Source organism: Alligator mississippiensis, chromosome 1 (genome assembly GCF_030867095.1).
Source record: "Alligator mississippiensis isolate rAllMis1 chromosome 1, rAllMis1, whole genome shotgun sequence".
NCBI lineage: Eukaryota > Metazoa > Chordata > Crocodylia > Alligatoridae > Alligator > Alligator mississippiensis.
The window spans coordinates 414,709,343-414,731,686 of record NC_081824.1 but is presented as its reverse complement, the minus strand read 5'-3'; the positions used below and the strand labels follow the sequence as shown (position 1 = coordinate 414,731,686).

The 22,344-nt window shown below is 46.8% G+C and overlaps 1 protein-coding gene across 6 annotated transcripts in view; it reads left to right on the top strand.

Moving 5' to 3' along the window:
* KPNA3 (karyopherin subunit alpha 3) overlaps window positions 1-22,344 on the top strand; it is a 118,779-nt gene that overhangs the window by 38,863 nt on the left and 57,572 nt on the right. For 4 of the 6 annotated variants that reach the window (XM_059730964.1, XM_006268326.4, XM_019491379.2 and 1 more), the window contains exon 2: window positions 21,972-22,016. In XM_059730964.1, coding sequence (XP_059586947.1) covers window positions 21,972-22,016 — 45 coding nt within the window. Of the gene's footprint in view, window positions 1-3,092; window positions 3,215-9,561; window positions 9,627-21,971; window positions 22,017-22,344 lie in introns of those variants that run through there. The other 2 variants (XM_014604811.3, XM_059731113.1) reach the window with 2 other exon arrangements.

Below are 22,344 nucleotides of genomic sequence, written 5' to 3'. Positions count from 1 at the left end.
GGGTAGGATGGTCTTTGGCAGACTGACCTGTTTTTCCCTTCAAGACCTTTGTTGTCTTCCTTTAGGCTTTCCTGTGTCCCAGCACAACACCCATTCTGGGTGTCCTGGCCTCTTCCCCATTCATGGCTGTGATGGACACCATCATTGTCCCCTCTTCTCCCAGTCACCCATCTTACTGAGGCTGCATCAGAGGTAGGGCCTCCATGACACCCATGTCATCTTTGGTTATCTCCAGGAGTGCTGCTCCTGTAGCTGGACCTGCTGCGTATCACAATTTATAGGGCATTCTGTGACCTCCCCCATGGGTGTGATTTTTGTTGAGGATCTTCCTTTTCCAGCTTCTACCTTGGGTCTTGGTCCCTTACCCATCTAGTCTCTGCCCCACCCCTCTTGGGAGGGCTCTGGGTTTCTCAGTGTTGTCGTGGAGCTGCGAGTGGCCTCAGTTTAGCCTCTTCCCACTTGACTGCAGGAGTTGGCTCTTTAAGACTGCCATCTCCACCTTTTTTTCCTTATGGAGGTGGTGCTCAGCTTTCTCCCGCTCTAACAACTCATGTCTCATCTCAAGAGCCTTCATGTTGGCTGGTGAGTCTTGTCAGCTCTTTTCGCAGCCCTTCTATCTCCTGTTTGTGCCTAGCCTCCAGTTCCCCCAACCTTAGGTCAAGGCTCTCTAATAAAAGTGGACTTAGTGCTTTCCTTGCTTTATCAGCACCACCCTGCTTTTTCTTTTTAGGGGTGGTGCTGTTGCTGTTGTTGCAGTCCCTCCAGCCCCCTCATCAGGGCTCCTGTCTCTATGCTGGAGTTCACTGCTTGAACTTGCCCCAGAAAACACAGCATAAATCATTAATCAACAACCCATTGATGAATATACAAACAGTGCAGCGTTAACTTGCACCCTGCAGTCTTTTCCCAGACCCTGAGAAAGGCCCTGGTTCAGTGTTGCAGTCGCTAGCCACTCAGACTTCTTTCTCTCCTGTGTGTCTCTTTTTCTCTCTCTGGTCTTTCCCCAGACCCTGAAAGAATATTCTGGCTTGGTCTCTCTCTTTAGCTTTTGCTGCCTTTTCCCAGACCTGAAAAAGGCCTTGGCTTGGTGTTGCAGCCACTAGGCATGCAGCTTTCCTTCTCTCCTCTCTTTCTCTGGTTTCCCCCAGCTCACTTCATCTGATCAGCCAGTTTTCCTTATCAGCTGGCCCAGTCATCCTAAGAAGATGTGCAAATACTTGTTTGCTGCCTCAGGCTGGGCTGCAGCCCCTGTTACGCTGACTTTCATGATATTTCAGTTTTGAACACTTTAAGGATATAGAGTGCATCTTCAAGCCTGCTCTGGTTTCTTTAGCATCTCTTGCTTCAGGATGGGTGTGTTTTGGAGAGAGGTAGACTTAAGTTTTGAGGAGAATGGGATGGAGAAAAGAGAAATGAATAAAGACATAATTTTTAGTTGCCTCCTTAGATTCCTTCTAGTTCTAATCTGCCTCACAAAGCATGTAATAGAAAACAATAGAAAATGTTTCAGTTTGAGCTGAAGTGGCAAATTTCATTAGGGCCCACTTTGCAATTCCAGCTTTGCTTAAAAACACTAAGAATATTAAACCAAAATCTGAAGGTAAAAAAACCTTTTGTCTGTTTAAATGTACGCTTTGTTTTCTGAAAATGAGGTGCACCCTAAGGTTCAGTAGCTCATAGGCCATTCTAGCTGAGAAAAGTACTATGGGTGCACCAATAAAGATTTTCTTGGTCAATGCCAATTATTTACCTGATGTATTGGCCGATACCGATCCCAGCTGATTTACAGGAATGCAGCTGGACAGCATGGAGAGCAGCACCCTGCAGGTAAGTCTGTGGGGGTGAGGGGTGGGGTGGTCCCCATGGTGAGGGAGGGAGTGGGGCAGGGACTGGGTTCTCAGGACAGTGGATGGGACCCCAGGGCTGGAGCAGAATGAAGCCGCGAGTGGCTCACTTGGGGATCAGCTTCCCAGCGCTTAAAAATGGCGGCAGGGGTGCTTGAACTAAAGCTCATCAAATGAGCTTTAGTTCAATCACCGTTGCCACTGTTTTTAAGTGCAGGGATGCTTTTAAGAGCACAGCCGAGCAGGGTGAGGGTGGAGGCAGGTTGGGTTGCCTGTTATGGACTTGGGCTTTCCTCTCTGCTGCCATGTGCTTGCTGCATGTCCCCTTCCCACCCAGCAGCAGGAGGCACAACTCATAGCCCCCACTGTCCGGGTAGGCAGGGGACATGCAACTACCGTGCAGCTCCCAAGGCAGAGGCAGCAAAGCAGAGAGCACAAAAGCTACAGCAGGCAGCCTGCCTCTGCCCTTGCCCTGTGCACAAATCTGGGGGGGAGGGGGCATGCCCCCTGGGGGTGCATGCAGTGGCGGGGAGCTGCACCACCTCCCCGCCTTGTACCCCTTGGATGAGATGCCTGCAGCTCCATCCTGCTCCCTGCCCCTGCCCTGGGTCCTATTCACCACCCTGGCTAGGCAACACACCCAGCCTCTACCCTTTCCCCTTCTTCTGCCCCTCTCCCTCCCTCACTGTGGGGGCCTTGATCTGCTGCCCCTTCCCTTCCACAAACTTACATGCAGGGCACTGGTCTCCACACTGCCCAGCTGAATTTTGGCCACATGCATGTGTGCAGCTGTGCGCATGCACACAGTATCCGGGGGCCCTGGCCAGAAGGCATATTATATTTATTGGTGACAATTATCTGCTATACCAGCCAAGAAAAGCAGATAGCCAATAATGTTAATTTTCTTTTTATCAGTGTCAATCCATTATGGCACTGATATATCGGGGCACCTCCAAAAATATTGTATAATTCTGGAAAGGAGAAACATTTTAAAGTGTTCTAGAAGCAAACATCTTGTTCTTAAATGCAGGCTGGTCATACAGGATCTGTCCCTAATTAATGTTTTGATTATTCTTGCTCTTATTCTGTTTAATTCTGCTATTTGTAGCAGCTTTCTTGATACTGATTGGTACTTTTATTAAATAAACCCCCTGTTCATTAGGTCTCAACAGAAAATAGTTGCTGAAGTTGTATGCGGGGGGCAGGGGGGAGGGGCACAGTGTATTAAACGAGCCGTTTTTTTTACAGGTCATATTTTCTGTTAGGACTACCTGGTTGGACCATTGTTGCAGTGGTTCTAAAAAGCCGTAACCATAACTGTGTAGCAAATGGAACGTGCTTAAGAAGACAAGGTCACTGCCTAAAAACAGGTACAGTGGGAAAGGCATAAATGATCAAAGAGTAGGAAAGGGCAAAGAACTCATGGGTTCGCTTTCTTTTTGGACAGGGATGAGGTATGGAGAATGATGTGAGGGGATGAGTGAATAAGAGTGTGGATAGGAAAATTCATGCTAGGCATGAAGCAGCTGGGACACATCAGCAGACAGAAAGTTGTAAAAATCGGAGATCATGGGTCTCTAGGGGCAGTGAAGATTGTAAGCTCTTTTGGGAGAAGAGAGTGTTAATTGTTTGCCTTTAAAGTGACTAGCATTATGCAACTCTTGCTATTTGATTGAGATTCCCAGGTACTGTTTTATTAAGAGGAGTGAGTTGGAGGTGGCTTACTAATGGGCTTTTCAGTACTTTACTGCTGGTTTCTCAAATGCCTGGATTTCCCTGGGCCTGTGGGGCCTCATTTCAAGGTTTTTTATTTTTATTTTTTCCCTGCTTCTCTTAGGTAAGTGGTAGGGTTTTGGGACCTTATGTCTCCTCACCCAAAACAAATACATTTCTGCTCTGATGCTTTTAAACCAGATGTGGTACTGAACTGTGGCAAACACAAATGATCTATGTATGCTCCACAGGCACTTGTAAAATTAGGTACAATTTGAGTATTTTTCTTTTGGTTCAGTCACTTTTTCACCAAATTATTTTCCCCATATTTTGGCACCTGTGGTATTATGTGATTCTGTACACATGATTTTTTTTATCCGGGTTATTGTGAAGCTCCAGAGTAAGTAATCCATTGAGAAAAGTTATAGGGATGCATTGATATATATTGGTTTGCTATTGGGTTGGCACCAATAAAAGAATAGCTGATAATTATGGCCATGTGCCTGGAGCACCCTGGTGAGTGTAGTCAAGTCCCCGTGTGCCGCTGGCCCAAGCCCATGGCAAACTACAGATCCTGGCAAGCATTGTGGGGAATGGGGGAGCGGTTACAGGGCACCACGCCCAGCAACAAAGGGACTGTTACTGGCTCTTACTGCTGCTGCCATGGCAATGCCACATGTGCAGCAGTGGCCTGAGCACTGGGGCTGTTGTGGAGACATTGGGCTGCGCGTGGGCGGGATAAAGTGCCATGTGAGGGACATTCCACTCCTCCAGGCATTGGGCACCTTTGCAAAAGCAGCTTCTTCCTGGCAGCTGCAGGAGCTTAGCTGTGTGGGGCCTGCTGGCATTGAGGCAGTGGTGTGCTCTGGTGCTTCAGACATGCCTGGTGCTGCTGTCTGCGTGAGGGTCTGTCCTGCCCACCTGGGACAGCATCATGGGCTGCGCTGTAGGAACTGTGGGCAAGGGAGCGACATGCATGGGAACAAGGTGGTCACTGCCTTTCTCATCAAGGGCTGGAGCAGGCAGGAGGCATGTATGTTATACGTACAAAGCAAACAAAAATAGATTTTATGTCAGTAGTTTAAAATGCTTTGCACTATTACTAAACGCTGGTTATCAGATAGACATCGGCTGATATGGTTGGCTAATCATCAGCTATCGGCCAAGAAAATGTTTATGTACCCTTAAAAATTGACCCTATCCTTAGATATACTGAGTTTTTTGCACAGACTTGTAAAGAATCTTACAAATATAAATCAAGAAGGCCTAGAAAACTAAATTCTAAAGCAGAAATATATACCCAGACTTAACAGTAAAAATGTTATTGGTGTCCAGTTTATACCTATACCAAACTTGTTCAATTTTCTAATAAAAAGGTATATTTTCTAACTGCTAGTGCTTCAAGTTATCCTGGGGTTGGATAGAATGAAATCGTCTTTATTTTTATTGCTGCCAGCAGTAATGTTTCCATAGCCTTGATTATGCACCGGTGCAGTCCTTTCATCTTCAGATTATGCCCCTACAGATAGTAGACTTCTTATCTAAATGACTATAACAATATAGTTATACAGGAAAACTAGTTTTATTGTTAAGGCTGTTGATTATGACTCTAATCTGGATTCAGTTTCTGCTCTATCATCATTATCTCTTATGACTAAATTGGAATAACTGTACCTCAGTTTTTCATCTGTGAAATAGGTTTAGTAATTGAAGATAAGGAGGATAAATGTTAATTGTGTGAAGTACTCAGATACTAAAGTTATGAGGGACATCTACCTATCTAGAGAAGTTTTGCTATTGTCTAAATGCAGATTATGTAAGCAAAGCTGTGGTCAGAATTTAGCTGAACAGATTTTTGTTTGCTTGTGTGTTGTAGGAGGGAAAGAACCTAGCTTACCTGTTGGAGCCTACAATATATCATTGGGACTGGCTGTTAAAAATTGTGAAATGGATGTGAAGTTCACTGAGACCATAGTTACGGAGTCCTCCAGTGCTACCTTCAGTCATTTTGGAATGGAAGCACCCTTTATACTGTATTTTCTTATATATAATATGTACCTTTTACCCAAAAATCAGGATCTGTGTTTTAAGTGGGGGAACTGTTTTCTTTGCTTGGGGAAAAAAAAACCTCATGTAGACACTGCATGCTATGTAGCTGTCAAGATGGCTGCTGCTTGTGCCTGCTTAGCAAACTGAAGGGGTGCAGTCTGGTGTTAACCCTCTCACAGCTGTATCTATTGGCTGAGCACTGTAGTTTGTATCTGAAGCAGCAGGTGAACTGCTGCTAGGATCTTGATGAAGTTTCTGATGTGGAAACAACACTTTATTTACAAGAACTTTTATTAAAAGCTCTTTATAGTAAAGAAGTAACAGTCTTGCTGGCAGGGCTGTCCATAAATTTACAGACAATCCTTAAAAAAACAGGATAGAAATGCTCATTTGTAAAGTCTGTAAAAAATAAAAACCAAACCAAACAAACACTCCCAAAAAACAAAAACAAGTGGGTTGAAGATCATCTGAAAGAGGCTGGAAGGAAGTTGAACAGACAGAGCAGAGCAGTACCATCTAGTCACTAGATTCTAGTGTCTGGATGTGGGTGCTGTACGCTGCTGAGAGCATTCTCTCAGGTCTTTGTAGCTGATGAAAGCCCCTGTAGCTCTCTCCCCACCCAGCCATGGGCACTTGACTGCCTGTGACACTTGAGTTGCAGGTAGTTTTTCTTTGGGGGTCTGTGCTGGGACAAGGAGTCAGGCTGTGGGGTGGGTCGGGAGGGCAGCATGATGTGGGATATGGTTGGGGGCATCAGAATTTGAGGGTGAGTAGGGGACCCTTCGGTTGGGGCAGCATGGTATAAAACTACTGCTGTAGTCAAGCAGGGTTGTCACACCAAGATTTTTTTTTCTTTTGATAATCTGCAAATCTTTTATTGATAACCAAACCTTTTTTATTATGGTTTGTGTTAAGCTCCTAAATTTGAACCCAGATCTCACCTAGGGCCTGGTAGAAGGGTTCTATTTATATTATGTGAAATATGTGAGTAAAAAAGTTTGGTTGTCAGTAAAAAGGTTGCAGATTGTCAATTAAAAAATGGTTTTGGGTTGGCAACCCTTCTTACTACTCTCCTTATAAGTGTCTGGGGCCTAGTTTTATGTGATATAGAGTAAGTCCTCCTGGGAGGATAGTATCCATGAAGTGTGGTATGGCAGGAGACATACTGCCACAACCTGAAATCCTGGTGTCACACTTCCCGGACGCTGTGTTTCCAGGAGGACTTGTCACACCTGGTTGTGACTAGAAAAAAAAAATTCTTCTACATTCTGCCTTCTAAAAACAGAGTATCTTCTTTATTTGGGGGAATGTTGTATGAGAGAAAATAAGGTATTCTGCAGGGAATGTTGGGGGTATTGAACATATTTGGAAGGCATAGGGATGCCTTGCCTATACATTTTTCAGTTGTCTAAGCTGTTTTCCATTTTGTTTGACCATTTTTATTAGCTTAATCTTTGTTGTTGGATAGAGGTCATAATAAAGATATGAAGAATAGCTTTTGTAAGGCTACAAATGGTAACGGAACAAAAGTGTTTAGACTATAAGAAGACTGGCTTTGTTTAGGTTGCTCTGCCTTAGTACCACCATGTGTATTTATAATATAGAATAGTGTTTCTCAACCTTTTTTATACTGGCACCCATTTGTAAACATAAGTGGCCAGTCCCCACCCAGTGCCCCTCACTCCTGCCCCCTTCTCCTTTGCCCCCGAGGGGGTGGGTGTGCATGGAGCATGGGGGGAGGGGGCGCCAAGCAGCCCCTTGCTGACAGCTTGCAAGGGAAGCAAGCTTTCGCCATTTCCCACGTTTTCTCCTTTAAAGAAGAGAATCCACATTTAAAGTTTGTTGATGCATTTTTAAAGTTTGTTTGGGACCCTTTCATATATTCTTGTAACCCAGTTTTGAGTCCCAACTCAGGGATTGAGAAACACTGATATAGAAGACCTTATTACTGCATGTTCCATATACAGATTTTTTTTTTTAGAGTTAAAATGCTCTTTTGATTGAATGCTTGACTTTGCAAGTTAGAAATTGGCAAGTTTAGAGCCGTGGGATTTTTTTTTGAGTTTTTGTTCCTAACTGTCAACCTTGGTCAGTAGAAGAGGACCTAGTATTCTTACACGGGTTCCTATTTATTTGTCATAGCACTAGGTGTTTTTAACTTTGGAAAATGGGCAAAGGGAGGCTCTCCTGCTTTTTTGGGAGGAAAGTAGCCTGCTCGATCTAGGTAATGACCAACTGGAGCTTAACTTTTGCTTTTACTTCCCCATGAAATTGTGAGGAGAGGCTCCTACCTTTATGTGGCTCCTCTGAAGTAATACAGATGGGAGCAGTCAGGGATCCTTGTCAAGTTCCTTCCTATTCCAGACTTGCTGCTGCTGTTGCAGAATTATTGGTTTCATGGTTTCCTAGTGCACGGTGTACTACAGTATTAACACTACAGCATAAAAAACTACAAATGTAAACAGCTTTCAGCTCTATTCAGTGCATTATCAAATGTTGATTCCCTGACCTGAGAGCTCTTCTTTGGCCAGCGACTCAAATCCTGAACATTTTTCATATTTTTCAAAAAATTCCTATAAGCTTATAATGGAATGTATTAGGGAATTGTTCCCATTCTCCTGTAGTAATTTTAACTTCACATACATGTATTGGTTATTTAGTGGGTTTCAGATGCCTTTTGATATTAATACATGCCAAAAGGGAAGTCAACATCTTCCTGCAAACAGAGGAAAGCAAATTATATCATAGCAGCAAATCTTTCGTCTTTCAGCAAATGGAGGGGAACACTGAACCAATATTTTAAAGTTTACCACAGCAATTATACAAGTTCTTGAAATAAGTTATATAAACCCATGAAAGAGACCCGCACTATTTAAAAACATTAAATACAGCATGTGTTACATACACAGAAGATCACTTGTGATATCATCTTTCAGTGTCCCCCTTCATTTTCAGAAGTGTAGAAAAAGAAATAGGCTCTTCAGGTATGCCTTGAAGGTCATCTGAACTTGTTTTGGGACAGTGGTATGAAAGCAGTTTTGATAGTGTAGGATACATCATGCTGAACAGTCTGCTGGCATTTTCCTTTTTTCTTAAATTGGGGATTGGAGGCTATAGCTTTAATGCCTGAATATAGCTGAAGTAATGGCCACCTGGTCTGTCATGTGGGCAGGTCCCAAGCCCTGTTAGGATTGCATAAGTCAAAACTGTCACTTTGAACTATGTTGGAAACAACAGGCAACCACCACTGAGCACTGGTGTTTGCTCAGTAATAAATTCCACTTAACCAGCAATCCACAGCACTCCAAACTAGGTTCAGTTTCTGGGTTGATTGTTGTTGTTAAAGTGTATCTCTATGTGGATTGCTTTGTAGGTGTCTCTTCTGGTGGAAACAAACATGCATAGTACTACCAAAGTCTGTATCTAAAAATGGTTTAGAACTGCTTGCAAGCAGGTGGAATAAAGCTGTCATTGTTCCCTTTGCACATATAAGCTGGACAGTTTGACAGCGTGTCAAATGGTGCCCCCCAAACTGACCTCTAATGATATATTGATATTATACAACATTAGTTTGCTGTACTCCTTAAATTGTGCTTAAAAAGTGATTCAGATAACTTAATCCTGTTCAAATTGATACATTTTATAAAACCAGTATTCTAAGCCATTTTATTCTGTGTTGGGATACTACGTCTAAAGGTGACTTAGTTCCATCTCCAGTGACTAAACAAATTTAATTTAAACAGAATTACCCTGACCTTTGAGCCATGTTTTAAAGTTGATGTGGTACTGTGGCTTGATGTAGCTGGAAAGCTTTATTAAATGACTCCATATGCCTATTGGTTATTGTGGCAGGGCACTGTTGGTGCCTGCCACTTTAAGGGCCAGAAGGCAGCAGCTGGCAGGTGCCTGATGAGGGCAGCCATTTTGGATTTGGAGCTGCCCATATAAACAGGGCATTTTTGCTGCTGGAGGCCAGGCAACAACACCGCCTGGCTGCAGAGCTGCGGGTATCATCTGGAGGTAAGGAAGGAGCTGTAGGGGATGGTAAGGAGGCTTCTGGTCCTGGGTACGACCTAAAACTGCACCCTGCTGGGAACAGGTGGCCTGGTGGAGCTCTCAGTGGCACGGGAGCCCCCAGGAAATGCCAGGCCAGTTACCATGCTGGTGAAAGGTGGGTCGGGGCGCCTTAACCCCTAGCCCCCACGACTGGGTGGGTGACCCCTTTGTTTGGAGGGCCTAGTGGGTGGACCCTCGGAGAGTGAGAAAAGGGCCATAGAATCAGGCCTGTCTGGACTCAAGGAAACGATCCTTCGGGCACAAAGCAAGACGATCCCCGAGCTAGGCAAAAGAGGGAAAGGAGCCAGGAGGCTTCCCTGGCTGACCAGAGAAATCCAGGGCAGCCTAAGGGCCAAAAGGGGAGCACATAAAAAGTGGAAACGGGGAGAGGTCACCAAAGACGAATATACCTCCTCTGCTCGTGCTTGTAGGGAGGCAGTTAGACGGGCCAAAGCTACCATGGAGCTGAGGATGGCAACCCAAGTAAAAGACAACAAGAAATTGTTTTTTAGATATATAGGGAGTAAAAGGAAGGCCCAGGGAGGAATAGGACCCCTGCTAAATAGGCAGAAACAATTGGTGACGGACAGGGGGGACAAGGCTGAACTCCTCAACAAGTTCTTTGCCTCAGTGTTCCTAAGTGAGGGACACGACAGGTCTCTCACTGGGGTTGTAGAGAGACAGCAGCAAGGCGCCAGACTTCCATGCATAGACCCTGAGGTGGTGCAGAGTCACTTGGAAGAACTGGATGCCTTTAAGTCGGCAGGCCCGGATGAGCTCCATCCGAGGGTACTGAAGGCACTGGCCGACATAATTGCAGAGCCACTAGCGGGAATATTCGAACGCTCATGGTGCACGGGCGAAGTCCCGGAGGACTGGAAAAGGGCCAACGTGGTCCCCATTTTCAAGAAGGGGAGGAATGAGGACCCGGGCAACTATAGACCAGTCAGTCTCACCTCTATCCTTGGCAAAGTCTTTGAAAAAATTATCAAGGCTCACATTTGTGAGAACCCGGCAAGACAAATTATGCTGAGGGGAAACCAGCACGGGTTTGTGGCAGGCAGATCGTGCCTGACCAATCTAGTCTCTTTCTATGACCAGTTTACGAAACGCCTGGACACAGGAGGAGGGGTGGATGTCGTATACCTAACTTCAGGAAGGCTTTCGATACGGTATCCCACCCCATACTGGTGAACAAGTTAAGAGGCCGTGATGTGGATGACTACATAGTCCGGTGGGTGGCGAATTGGCTGGAGGGTTGCACCCAGAGAGTTGTGGTGGATGGGTCGGTCTCGACCTGGAAGGGTGTGGGCAGTGGGGTCCTGCAGGTCTCGGTCCTTGGACCGATACCCTTTAATGTCTTCATCAGTGACTTGGACGAGGGAGTGAAATGTACTCTGTCCAGGTTTGCAGATGACACAAAGCTATGGGGAGAAGTGGACACGTTGGAGGGCAGGGAACAGCTGCAGACAGACCTGGATAGGTTGGACAAGTGGGCAGAAAACAACAGGATGCAGTTCAACAAGGAGAAATGCAAAGTGCTGCATCTAGGGAGGAAAAATGTCCAGCACACCTACAGCCTAGGGAATGACCTGCTGGGTGGCACGGAAGTGGAAAAGGGATCTTGGAGTCCTAGTGGACTCCAAGATGAACATGAGTCGGCAGTGTGACGAAGCCATCAGAAAAGCCAATGGCACTTTATCGTGCATCAGCAGATGCATGACGAATAGGTCCAGGGAGGTGATACTTCCCCTCTATAGGGCGCTGGTCAGACCGCAGTTGGAGTACTGCGTGCAATTCTGGGCGCCACACTTCAAGAGGGATGCGGATAACCTGGAGAGGGTCCAGAGAAGGGCCACTCGTATGGTTAAGGGCCTGCAGACCAAGCCCTACGAGGAGAGACTAGAGAAACTGGACCTTTTCAGCCTCCGCAAGAGAAGGTTGAGAGGTGACCTTGTGGCTGCCTATAAGTTCATCACGGGGGCACAGAAGGGAATTGGTGAGTACTTATTCACCAAGGTGCCCCCGGGGGTTACAAGAAACAATGGCCACAAGCTAGCAGAGAGCAGATTTAGATTGGACATTAGGAGGAACTTCTTCACAGTTCGAGTGGCCAAGGTCTGGAACGGGCTCCCAAGGGAGGTGGTGCTCTCCCCTACCCTGGGGGTTTTCAAGAGGAGGTTAGATGAGTATCTAGCTGGGGTCGTCTAGACCCAGCGCTCTTTCCTGCTTATGCAGGGGGTCGGACTCGATGATCTATTGCATCGGGGCAGGAAATGGGCAGCCTCCTGCTTATTAACATCTAAATTAACTAATTAACAACAAGGCATGGCGGGTGAGAACGTTGACTGTTGGCCCAGGAACAGGTGGGCGGGCCACTCTGAGAACGGCCCCAAGCAGGACCCCTGTTACAGTTATGTTATTGAGTAAAAGCATCTACTGTATAATATACTTGCCTTTTTTCGGTCACAACATTTTTTTTGAATGGTTTCCAGTTTGTGTATCACACAGCTGTACATTATCCTAGAATGCCTCAACCAAAATTGTGCTAAACCAACAATTTCCATGTTCTGCTGTATAAACTAGTGTATTCATTTTAGGTTCTTTTTTGTCATAATTTCTTTTAAAAGCTTATTTTATTAAAATATGCTTTTTTTTTTTTACATTATGTAAGTTTAAAAACAGATTGTTGTGTCTAGTGTTTCATAGTTGGTAGGGTGGGAAGGGACCTGAGCAGGTCATCAAGTCTGACCCCCTGCCATGGGCAGGAAAGAATGCTGGGGTCAAATGACCCTGGCTAGGTGATTATCTAGCCTCCTTTTGAAGACCCCCAGGGTAGGAGTGAGCACCACTTTCCTTGGAAGGCGCCCTAGCCGCCCTGACTGTGAAGTAGGAGCTTTGAAGTTGGCTCCAGGTCCTGGCATCTTCATGCAGCATCATGGAGCTGGCCCAGCCCGGCCTGCTGGTGTGTGCCTTTGGACCAGACCAGGCTGGTTTTGTGCCAGCATGTGGGGGTCCTAGCACTGCAAGAGTGCCATCAGGCCAGGCCAGCTCTGTGCCTCCATGTGGTGCTTCTAGCACTCCAGCAAGGAGCTGCATGTGGAGTCAGCCTGGACCTGCCTGGTGGTGCGCACTCCCAGCTGCAGTGCTGGGAGTCCCACATGGCAGCATGGAGTCCACCTAGCCTGCTGATGCATGACTCCCCACAGCTCCTAGTCCAGCCGTGGGGAGTTGTATGCCATCAGTCTAGGCAGGCTCCATGCCGCCACGTGCAGTTTCCCGCTGGTGTGCTGGAAGCCCCATGTGGAAGCATGCGTCGAGGATTAGAGCAGCTGCCGGTGGCTGCTTTCTGATTCCCACCGGAGCAGTAAAACTTTCGCCTCAACAGGCGGGTGATTAATGGATGGGGGTGAAATTAACCAGGCACAGACGCGTGTTAGTTGTAGGAGATTGTTTACTTACGTCGCCCAGATAGTGACGTGCAACGCAGGCAGAAGGCTTGCGTTGTTTACATTCGAGCGTGTCTCAGGTTACAATCGACCATGTATGACGAGATACTGTGAACGACCGGACGAGCCTGCAGGAGGGTTAGGGTATGTCAGGACCGCGATGATGGGGAGTGATTGATGGGTGATCAAACCATCAAGTTACTCTGATGATGGGCTCAGGTTTCTCCTCAGAGATTTCCCCCAGAGTTCTCCGGCTTAGGCGGAAGTTGCTAAACTATTTATAGACAGAGGTAACTAACGGAGATATCCAATGATGAACTGCTAAGTGGAATCTTTAATTTTCTGGCAAGCAGCAGTTCTTTGTCTTATCAGGTTACAAGGTAGTGGGTCAGGTTTCCTGCCTGTTATGTATGAGGTTACGATGAGGGGCTTACGCTTATTTCTTGACCAATTATATACAGTTCTCCCTCCGGGTTTTGTTTCAGGAGTTTCTGGCAAGGATTTCTTTTAACCCTTAGTTGACTGCTGTGTGCAAAATGAGGATGGTCTGTATGGTATCTCTTGCTGGTGGCATGGGCACTGATTAACTGGGTTGTGACAGCATGGAGCCAGTCTGGCCTGGCCTGATAACGTGTGGCTCCCATCTTCAGTGCCTCCAGTGGACTCTGCCTGCTGCAGGCCTTGAGCATCCAGAGAGAGCCCCTTTCTGGCTGCAGCTGCTGGCAGCAGGGGTTTTGCACCCGGGGGGCCCTGAACCCCTACATACACCTCCCACTCCCCCTACAAACTGCCTCATACCCACCACCCCCCACAAATCCCACACTCAATATGCAAGAGTAAGACTTTATTTTGAGCTATTATGCAGTCATCTCTATATACACTATGCAAACGCACATAAGTCAGGACAATAATATTTTTTTTAAATAAACATCTACTATAACATTTTTAATTTTGCTTTTTAGTATGTGACTTGTTTTATTTCTGGTTCCAAGATGGCAAACCCCCCTGTCCCAAAAGGAGTTCTTCTGAGGACGAGGGGGAGGGACTTCTAGTGGCAAAGGTCAGGGGTTAGGGATGGGACTTCCAGTCCCAAGATGGCTATTAGGGGGCAGGTGGGGTGGCAGCTGCTGCATGCAGAGCAGCATCAGAATGGGGTGGTGGGTGGTAACAGTGGCCATCACATGCGAGCTTCCTCTCTCCCTCCCCCCCAGCGGTGTCTGGCTGGCTGTGCGGTGCCTGTGCGGCCTGCAGAGGGGCACCACTACCCTCACCCCCCACATCCCCCCAGCCCTGCTGCTGAGAGGTGGCGGCGCACTGTCCCTGCCTTCCCACAGTACCCACTACGGCCTTCCCAAGGGAATAGTGTATGGTAAAGGTGCACAGAGAGAGATTTTTATGGGGTTGATACCGATGGCTGATTCTTAACGAGCTGTATTGGCCAGTACCAATCTGATAGCCAATATGTAGTCCAGCAGTGTGGAGAGTGGTTTCTGTGTGGTAAGGCTATTGTGGTTGAAGGGGTGGGGAGGGGCTGATGAAGGTCCCTGTGGTGATTCATAGATGTTAGGGTAGGAAGGGACCTCAATAGATCATCGAGTCCGACCCCCTGCATAGGCAGGAAAGAGTGCTGGGTCTAGATGACCCCAGCTAGATGCTTATCTAACCTCCTCTTGAAGACCCTCAGGGTAGGGGAGAGCACCACCTCCCTTGGGAGCCCGTTCCAGACCCTGGCCACTCGAACTGTGAAGAAGTTCCTCCTAATGTCCAATCTAAATCTGCTCTCTGCTAGCTTGTGGCCATTATTTCTTGTAACCCCCGGGGGTGCCTTGGTGAATAAAAACTCACCAATTCCCTTCTGTGCCCCCGTGATGAACTTAAAGGCAGCCACAAGGTCGCCTCTCAACCTTCTCTTGCGGAGGCTGAAAAGGTCCAGTTTCTCTAGTTTCTCCTCATAGGGCTTGGTCTGCAGGCCCTTAACCATACGAGTGGCCCTTCTCTGGACCCTCTCCAGGTTATCCGCATCCCTCTTGAAGTGTGGCGCCCAGAATTGCACGCAGTACTCCAACTGAGGTAGGAAGTGGGGCTGGTGATGGGGAGGTGCAGGCCAACCAGGGCGGGGTAGGGCACAGGACAGAGCTGCCAGTGGCTCATTGTGGGTGGGGCATTCCCATAGCTGTACACTAAGGCTGTGCAAAGCTTCGGTAGCCAATTCGATTTGAAGCAGATTCAGCCCGATTTGGGGACCAAATCCCTGAATCCGTATTGAATCGCGAGACCAATTAAAAGCTCTGAATCTATTTGAAGCTTCCAAATCGAATCAGAAAAGCTTTGGAAAAGATTTTGCCAATTTGGAGATTCAAACGTAGACTAAACAGGCAGCTGACACAGCTGCCTCCAGCTGGTAAACCTGTTGGGGTTGGGGGGGGGGGAGGAAAGGGGTGTGGGGGAGGGAGGGATTGGGGCCTGGCCTGGGAGAAGCTTCTCAGCCGGGGCAGGATGGCGTGTTACTTGGGAAGGGGTATGTGGGGTGCAAGATGTGGGTGCGGCAGCGCTGGGAGTGGGGGCTCTGTCCTGCTGCTGCTTGCCCAGCCGGCGCAGGGGGGCAGGATGTGGGCGTGGCTCACTCCAGGCGGAAGGAGGCAAGCAGCCATAGCGCCTGCTCCCAGCGCTGCTGTGCCTGCCCCTGCTCTGCCACTGTTTGCCAGCTGGCACAGAGTGCTTGCTCTCAGTGCTGATGCGGGTGCGGTAGTGCTGGTAGTGGAAACTATGCCCCCCAGAGGAAGCTGTGCCTGCACTGGCCCCCCCCCCCCCCCCCCCCCCCCCGTGCCAGCTGGGTAAGCGGCAGCAGGGTTTAGGCCCCACTTCAAGCACTATTCTGCCCGCATCCCATGTCTACCCATGCTGGCTAGCAAGCAACAACATCACCTGTCCCCGCTGTCTGTCCTCCGTGCTGGCTGGCAAGCAGCAACAGGACCGAGTCCCCACTTCTAGTGCTGATGTGGGTATGGCAGCACTGGGAGCAGGGACTATGCCCTGCTAGCACCCAGAGCAAGCCGAGCCTGCATTGTATCTCCCTCCCCCGATGTTGGCTGGGCCGGGCGGGGAATGGGGTGGGGCAGGGCAGCCATGGAGGCTTCTCCTGTGACTCCCCCTGCGGGGGCAGAGGCAGGCACAGCTGGAGGAGCTGCAGGAGAAGTCCCCATGGCTGACCTGCCCTGCCCTGCCCTGCCCTGCCCTGCCTGGCCCCAGTCTTCTGGCACTTAGAAAAAGCCCTGCACTCACCAGCTCTGGCAGCAGGATCAGGGCCTCTGAGGGCTCATAGTAGAGTCCCCTGTGCAGTGAGGGCAGTGGGGATTAGCCCCCCCCCACCTGGCACCCACGTGGCAACTGCCCCATGGCATAGGTGCAGCGCGGCTTAGCGGGGCACCGCACACTGTCTGGGAGCTGGGGCCACTGGGGCTGAGTGGTGCTGGGCTCCAGGTGAGTGCTGGAGCCGTCCCAGCTCCCAGATAGCGCACGGTGCCCTGTTGAGCCATGCTGCACCTGCACAATGTGTGTGGGGAATGGATTATCACTCTGTCCTGGGCCCGAGCCCCACACTGTCTCCATCCTCCGATGCCGGCCCATAGCCCTATTTCATCTGCCTGGTTGTATGTGCCCTGCCTGCAGGGGTCCCAGCCAGTCTCCATGGAGACCCCACTTGCCCCCTCTGTCTGGTGTACCCAGCAGTGGGTGCAGGACGGATGGGCTGGAGAGGATTAACTGCCCCGCTGTCCCCATCAGGCAGAGTCAGCATCCTTCCTCCTTGGCCTGCAACACCTCACCAAAAATCCTTAAGTGACCTTCCAGCCCACTCCTGTCTTGATTGGTACAGATGTGAGTATTAACTGGTCTATAATGTTACAACTGTTAAATATTCATTGTGCCATAATGGCACTCATTGATAAATGCTTTTGCTTTGCTGTACCTAATGTGAGCAATTATAACCTATTTCATTAACACTCTCTATTAGGCAGAACCTGGCCTAATATAGGCAGCCTGCGTGCCCCACTACCAAAGGCCAAATGTGTGTTCTACTTGCTAACAATCTAAATGACTCGGCTTATAGAAAACCATGTAACTTATGCTAGGTACAGACATTCAGAAAGCCTGAGGTAACACTCATCTGGGTTGCAGCATATGATGGAAGTACTAATTCCATAGCTTTTTAGTAGTTTTATTGTGTATGTACCAACTGTTGAACAGATTTCTGTCCTCCTGTCCTAAAAACAGGTGATGTGGATCTGCCTCACATTATCCACAAGGACACCTTTCCACTTCCTAGCTTTTGATATCTTTGTGTGGCTGGGGTGAGACAAATGTTACGCATATAGAAATCTGTATGTTACAACAAACCCGCTAGAGATCTATGTTATAACAAACCTGCTTTATAAAATGTGAGAGGTTGTTGGATCATGACACTACCACATTATTGTTTCAAATATAATTATTTTGATGCATTTCTTAGTAATCACATCATTATACTTCAACCTAGGGCTCCAGGAAACTGTTTAACATTACTGGAAATAGTGGCTGAATCTAAAGGAGCCATAAATAAAATTCTTATATAGATACCCCATTTGGGATCTATTTTTAAGAGTCATTCTTTTTTCCTGGACAAGAATTAACTAGGTCAGGGGTTGGCAACTCCCAGCAGGCTTACCAGAGCATGGCATGTGAAGGCATTTTGATTGGCATGCATGCCTAGTTTAATGGTGGGGAAGGGGCAGGGGCTGCACTGCCACAACAAGGATTGGGTCCCTGACAGCTCTCTTGCCATCTGCCCTAAGGTGTGAATCCACCAGCTGCTGGCAACAAGCTGGGCTGGCACTCAGCAGACCTTGGTGCAGCATCTTGCAGCCTCTCCCAACTGCTGCAAGTAGCCTGAGCTCTGTGGCGGGCAGCGGTGGCCTGCCCAGGTCAGCTGTGGCACGTGGCTGGGAGGCTGCAGGCAGCTATACCAAAGTCTGCAGAGCCCTTGCTTGGCTTGTTGCTGGTGGCTAGTGCAAGCGTGCCTGGAGTGGACAATAGGGAAGCCACAAGGAGTCTGATCCTTGTGGCAGCGCAGCCCTGGCCCCTTCCCTGCTATCCAGCCCAAGGCGCACGTGCACCCACTGCCAGCAATGAGCTGGACCAGGGCTCCACAGATCTCAGTGCAACAGCTTGCAGCCTCCCTGCCTGCCTGCCTCAGCCAGCCCAGGCTCTGGGCAGGCCACTGCTGTCTGTCACAGAGTCTGTGCTGCTCACAGCAGGCAGTAGGGAGTCTGCAAGCTGCTGCACTGGGGTCTGCGGAGCCCTGGTCTGGCTTGTTGCTGTTAGCAGGTGCATGCCTGCCTTGGGGCAGATGGCAGGGAAGGTGCTAAGGCTGTGCTGGCACCACAAAGATCAGGCCCCTCGTGGCTCCCGTGCCATTTGCTCCTTTCATGCCAACATCTTACAAGTTGAGGTTGGGGAGTATTTTTCAAATAGGTATGTAGTTCACAAACTTTTGTTGCATAATATGTATGTAAAATTATAAATTAAACTAGCTTAAGTTAATATTTATGAAGGGCATGACATGCTGGCATAATCAGGCCACTTGGATATTTTATAAAGGATGTAAAACTGTATGTAGATAAATTCATTATATACATATAACAACTTTATTTTCACCTTGCTTTCATATTATTCAGTGCATATAAATGAAAACGAAAATATGATACATCAACTTTATCCTGTATATCTAGTTGTACAACATAAGAAAATACTTCAAAAACTAGTATTATAAATTGCCTTAATTGCAGTTTTTTCACTTTTAAAATAAGTACTGGTCTCCTATGGTGATTAATAGAGATCTGTGTATTAATTTGTGGGAAGGATCATATCACAAGTGATGTGTGTGTGTGTGTAACACATGCTGCACTTAATGTTTTTAAATAGTGTGAGTCTCTTTCATGGGTTTATATAACTTATTCCAAGAGCTTGCATAATTGCTGTGGTAAACTTTAAAATTTTGTTTCAGTTAGAAGCTTGAGACTATCCATTGGCAGTACTTCTGTTTAGTTCCTCTTAATATACCCACCATATTATTCTAGTACTCTGTGCAGTTAAAATCTAAGCCAGGAAATTTGTGTTTTAGCTAGGGTTTTCCTTTTTCCAGAGGGGAAAATTTAAAAAACAAAATATGTATTTGGTTTTTAATACAAGGCCCTAGGTATCCTAACACACTATCAGTGATACAAGAACATCCTCTCAGCATTGAAAAAAAATTCAGAGAGGAGCTCAGCCAGCCAGTCACCCACTTTATTCCTTACTCTTTTATATTTTAGTCCTTGGGCACACAGTAGGTTAGGTTGGTACCTTAGGCCAGGTACAGACATTACACTTTTACTAGTATAAGTAATCGGAAACCAGTCTATCCCCATAACAGAACAGAAGTTTGGTGCATGCAGCTGGTTTATACCCATAACGACAGAAGTTCAACACATAGACTGGTTTAAAATTGCAGAACCTGATCTAAGATTTACTCCCCCCAAACGGCAGACGTGTTCTGTTCACTACTGATCTAAAACTACTGCTTTCAGAAAACCACGTAACTTAGATTTCTGCCTTGGGCTTTTTGAATGTCTGTATCTAGCCTTGGAGACTAACTGGTTCAGAAAGTCAAGCTTTTGTAAATGACACCCTGCCCTACTTTCTGCTTGACTTCAGCCTAGCATAGCTAACCATCTCCCTACTTTTATTCTTGAGGAGTGCTGTCAGACAGATGACCTTGTGAGCATGCTTCAAAAGACATCGGAACAAGATTATCTTGCACCAGAAAGGGAACAAAGTCCAATATCTTGGACCTCTAGCAAAGATTGTCTGTTTCTAGTCTTTATCTGTAATGAGGGGGCTGTAACTTGAGCACCACTACTGCCAGCAGCTGTCATAGTATGGCACAGGGAGAGCAGCAAGTAGGGAGGATGCTTTATGGTAAAGTGTTGTTTCTGTTGTACCAGAAAATGGTGAGGTTTGTTAAGTTATTGCGAGGCAGTTTGAGGCTAATACCAAGAAAGCTTTTATGTTTTGTGCATGAGCTGCACTCTTGTAGATAATTACATGGACTGGGGTGGTTGAGGTGTTACCGCATTTACCCCCATACAGCAGAAACTTTTTCTAGTAATTGAGGTGTGATTTAAACAAGGAATCTGGTTTCACTAATGGAGGAGCAGAGCCGCCTAACTCTTCTTTTGAAGCCAGGTGGGCAGCTAGCAGTGCCTGTTGAATCTCCTAAAGATCCACCTGGCTCAAGAAGAGGAGCTGGGCAGTTCAGCTGTAGCAGGATCGGGCCCTCAGTTGACTTGAAAATGCTTCTGGCTGAGATGGACTTCTTGTCCCCTCTTTTCAAGCCTGGTGGGCAGCCAGCAGCACCTTCTGCATTAGCTGGGGGCCTGATCCTACTTGGCCTCTTCTCTTGAGCTGGGTGGGCTGTCAGCTGACTAATCAGATGCTGCTGGCTGCCTGCCTGACTTTAGTAGAGGAGCCAGGTAGTTTAACTTGGCTTGAAATTACTGCCAAGTCAGTTGAGAGCCAGATCTATTGAAGCCAAACTGCCTGTCCCCTCTTCTTGAACCTAGTGGGCAACCATCACCCACCATGTCCTGCAACAAGGGGGCTAATAGCAGCCGTAGGTTTTTGCTCTGCCCTTCCTGCAACTACCTGTGGCTCTTTTCCCTGCAAAAAATACTTACCAGCACTTTCAAGGAAAAACTTTTTTGGTTTTCTTGTTTGTTTGTTGTTTTTGGTTGTTTAGTCTGCCTTCCAAAAACAAGGCATGTATCTTATTTGGTGGTATATGGTATGTGAGAAAATACAATATTTTAGGTTGTGTTGCCTGAGACTTTAGCCTTGAGGGCAAGGATTGAGAATACAAACCTGACATGGTCGGGAGTAAATGTCATAAGCAAAACGTAGGGACTTTTGTGCCTTGATCTCCTCATGTCACTGAGATGGCATGCTGCATCAGTTACTGGTTTTTAAGATTTGTTTTTTTTTATCCTCAAATTGTGCTGTGATAATCCAAACAGAGGGCACTAGAGGCACTAATGGCTGGGAGTAGGAAGAATGGGATTGTGATCTAGCCAGTTGGTGATGGTAGCATCCGTAAGAAATGCATCCTACTATGTGAGGGCCCAGTGTCAATGAAGAATGCTGTAGGACCCCTAGACTGCAGTCTCTTGACACCTTGGACGTGTCTCTTTGACTGTGGAGACAGTACCAGGGTGGTGTAAGCTCTTCGGAGTGATTCCCTCTGCCTATAATCATCATCTCAGTTTTGCTAGGGTTAAGTTCAGCAAACTCTTCTCATTCATGTGCTAGTTTTGGCCAGATAGTGGGAAGATGGGTGATAATTGTGTAATATGCTGTGAAGGATAGTGTGTGTATGTGTGCATGTATACACTAGCATGCATGTTATGGTTAAATTTTGAATTTTTGAAGTTACTGTTTCACTTAGTGACTGCATGTAAATATTTAACAAGACCAAGGAGAGCGTGAGTCTTGTGGTATTCCAAAAGGGAGTGCTGTATGGAACTATTTTATGTGTTTTTTTACTTTTTAGCATACTTTATTGTCCCAGTTCGTAGTGAAGCTTTACCATATTTGTGAGGTGCAACTTTTTCTTTCACCAAATAATTTCCCAGAATTATGCTTTAAAAGTAGTTCCTCTCATCCTACATAAGATGGACACTGAACATTTTTTTTTTCATTGCATTATTCTGTGAATGACTTGGAAGAGTACTAAAGCTTACAGGTCTTTGTATGCTCTTAATAAAAATCTTCTGTTTGTTTGTTTTTGCAGACCATGAGAAGACACCGAAATGAAGTAACAATTGAATTGCGGAAGGTAATTGGATGTACTTGTGTTTTATCAGCAGCTATTAGATTTTCTGTTTTGCCATTATTTAAAAAGATAGTGGTTTCTCTTTGTCATGACTTTGTCCTGCTTTGTTTAGCATTCATTGCTTTGTCAGAAAGAAACAAGTTAACGTTGCATTTTCCAATGTTGGTAAAGCCATAAGTATTTTTGAAAATTGCTTCAAATGTGCTCATGGCTGTCATTGTATGTAACAGTGAATAAGCATGTTGGCTTGCTTTCTTTGTGGAAATGATCTGAAGTTAATTATTTAACATTGATATCGAATTGTCAGTCACTGGAGCTCTCATGGAAATAA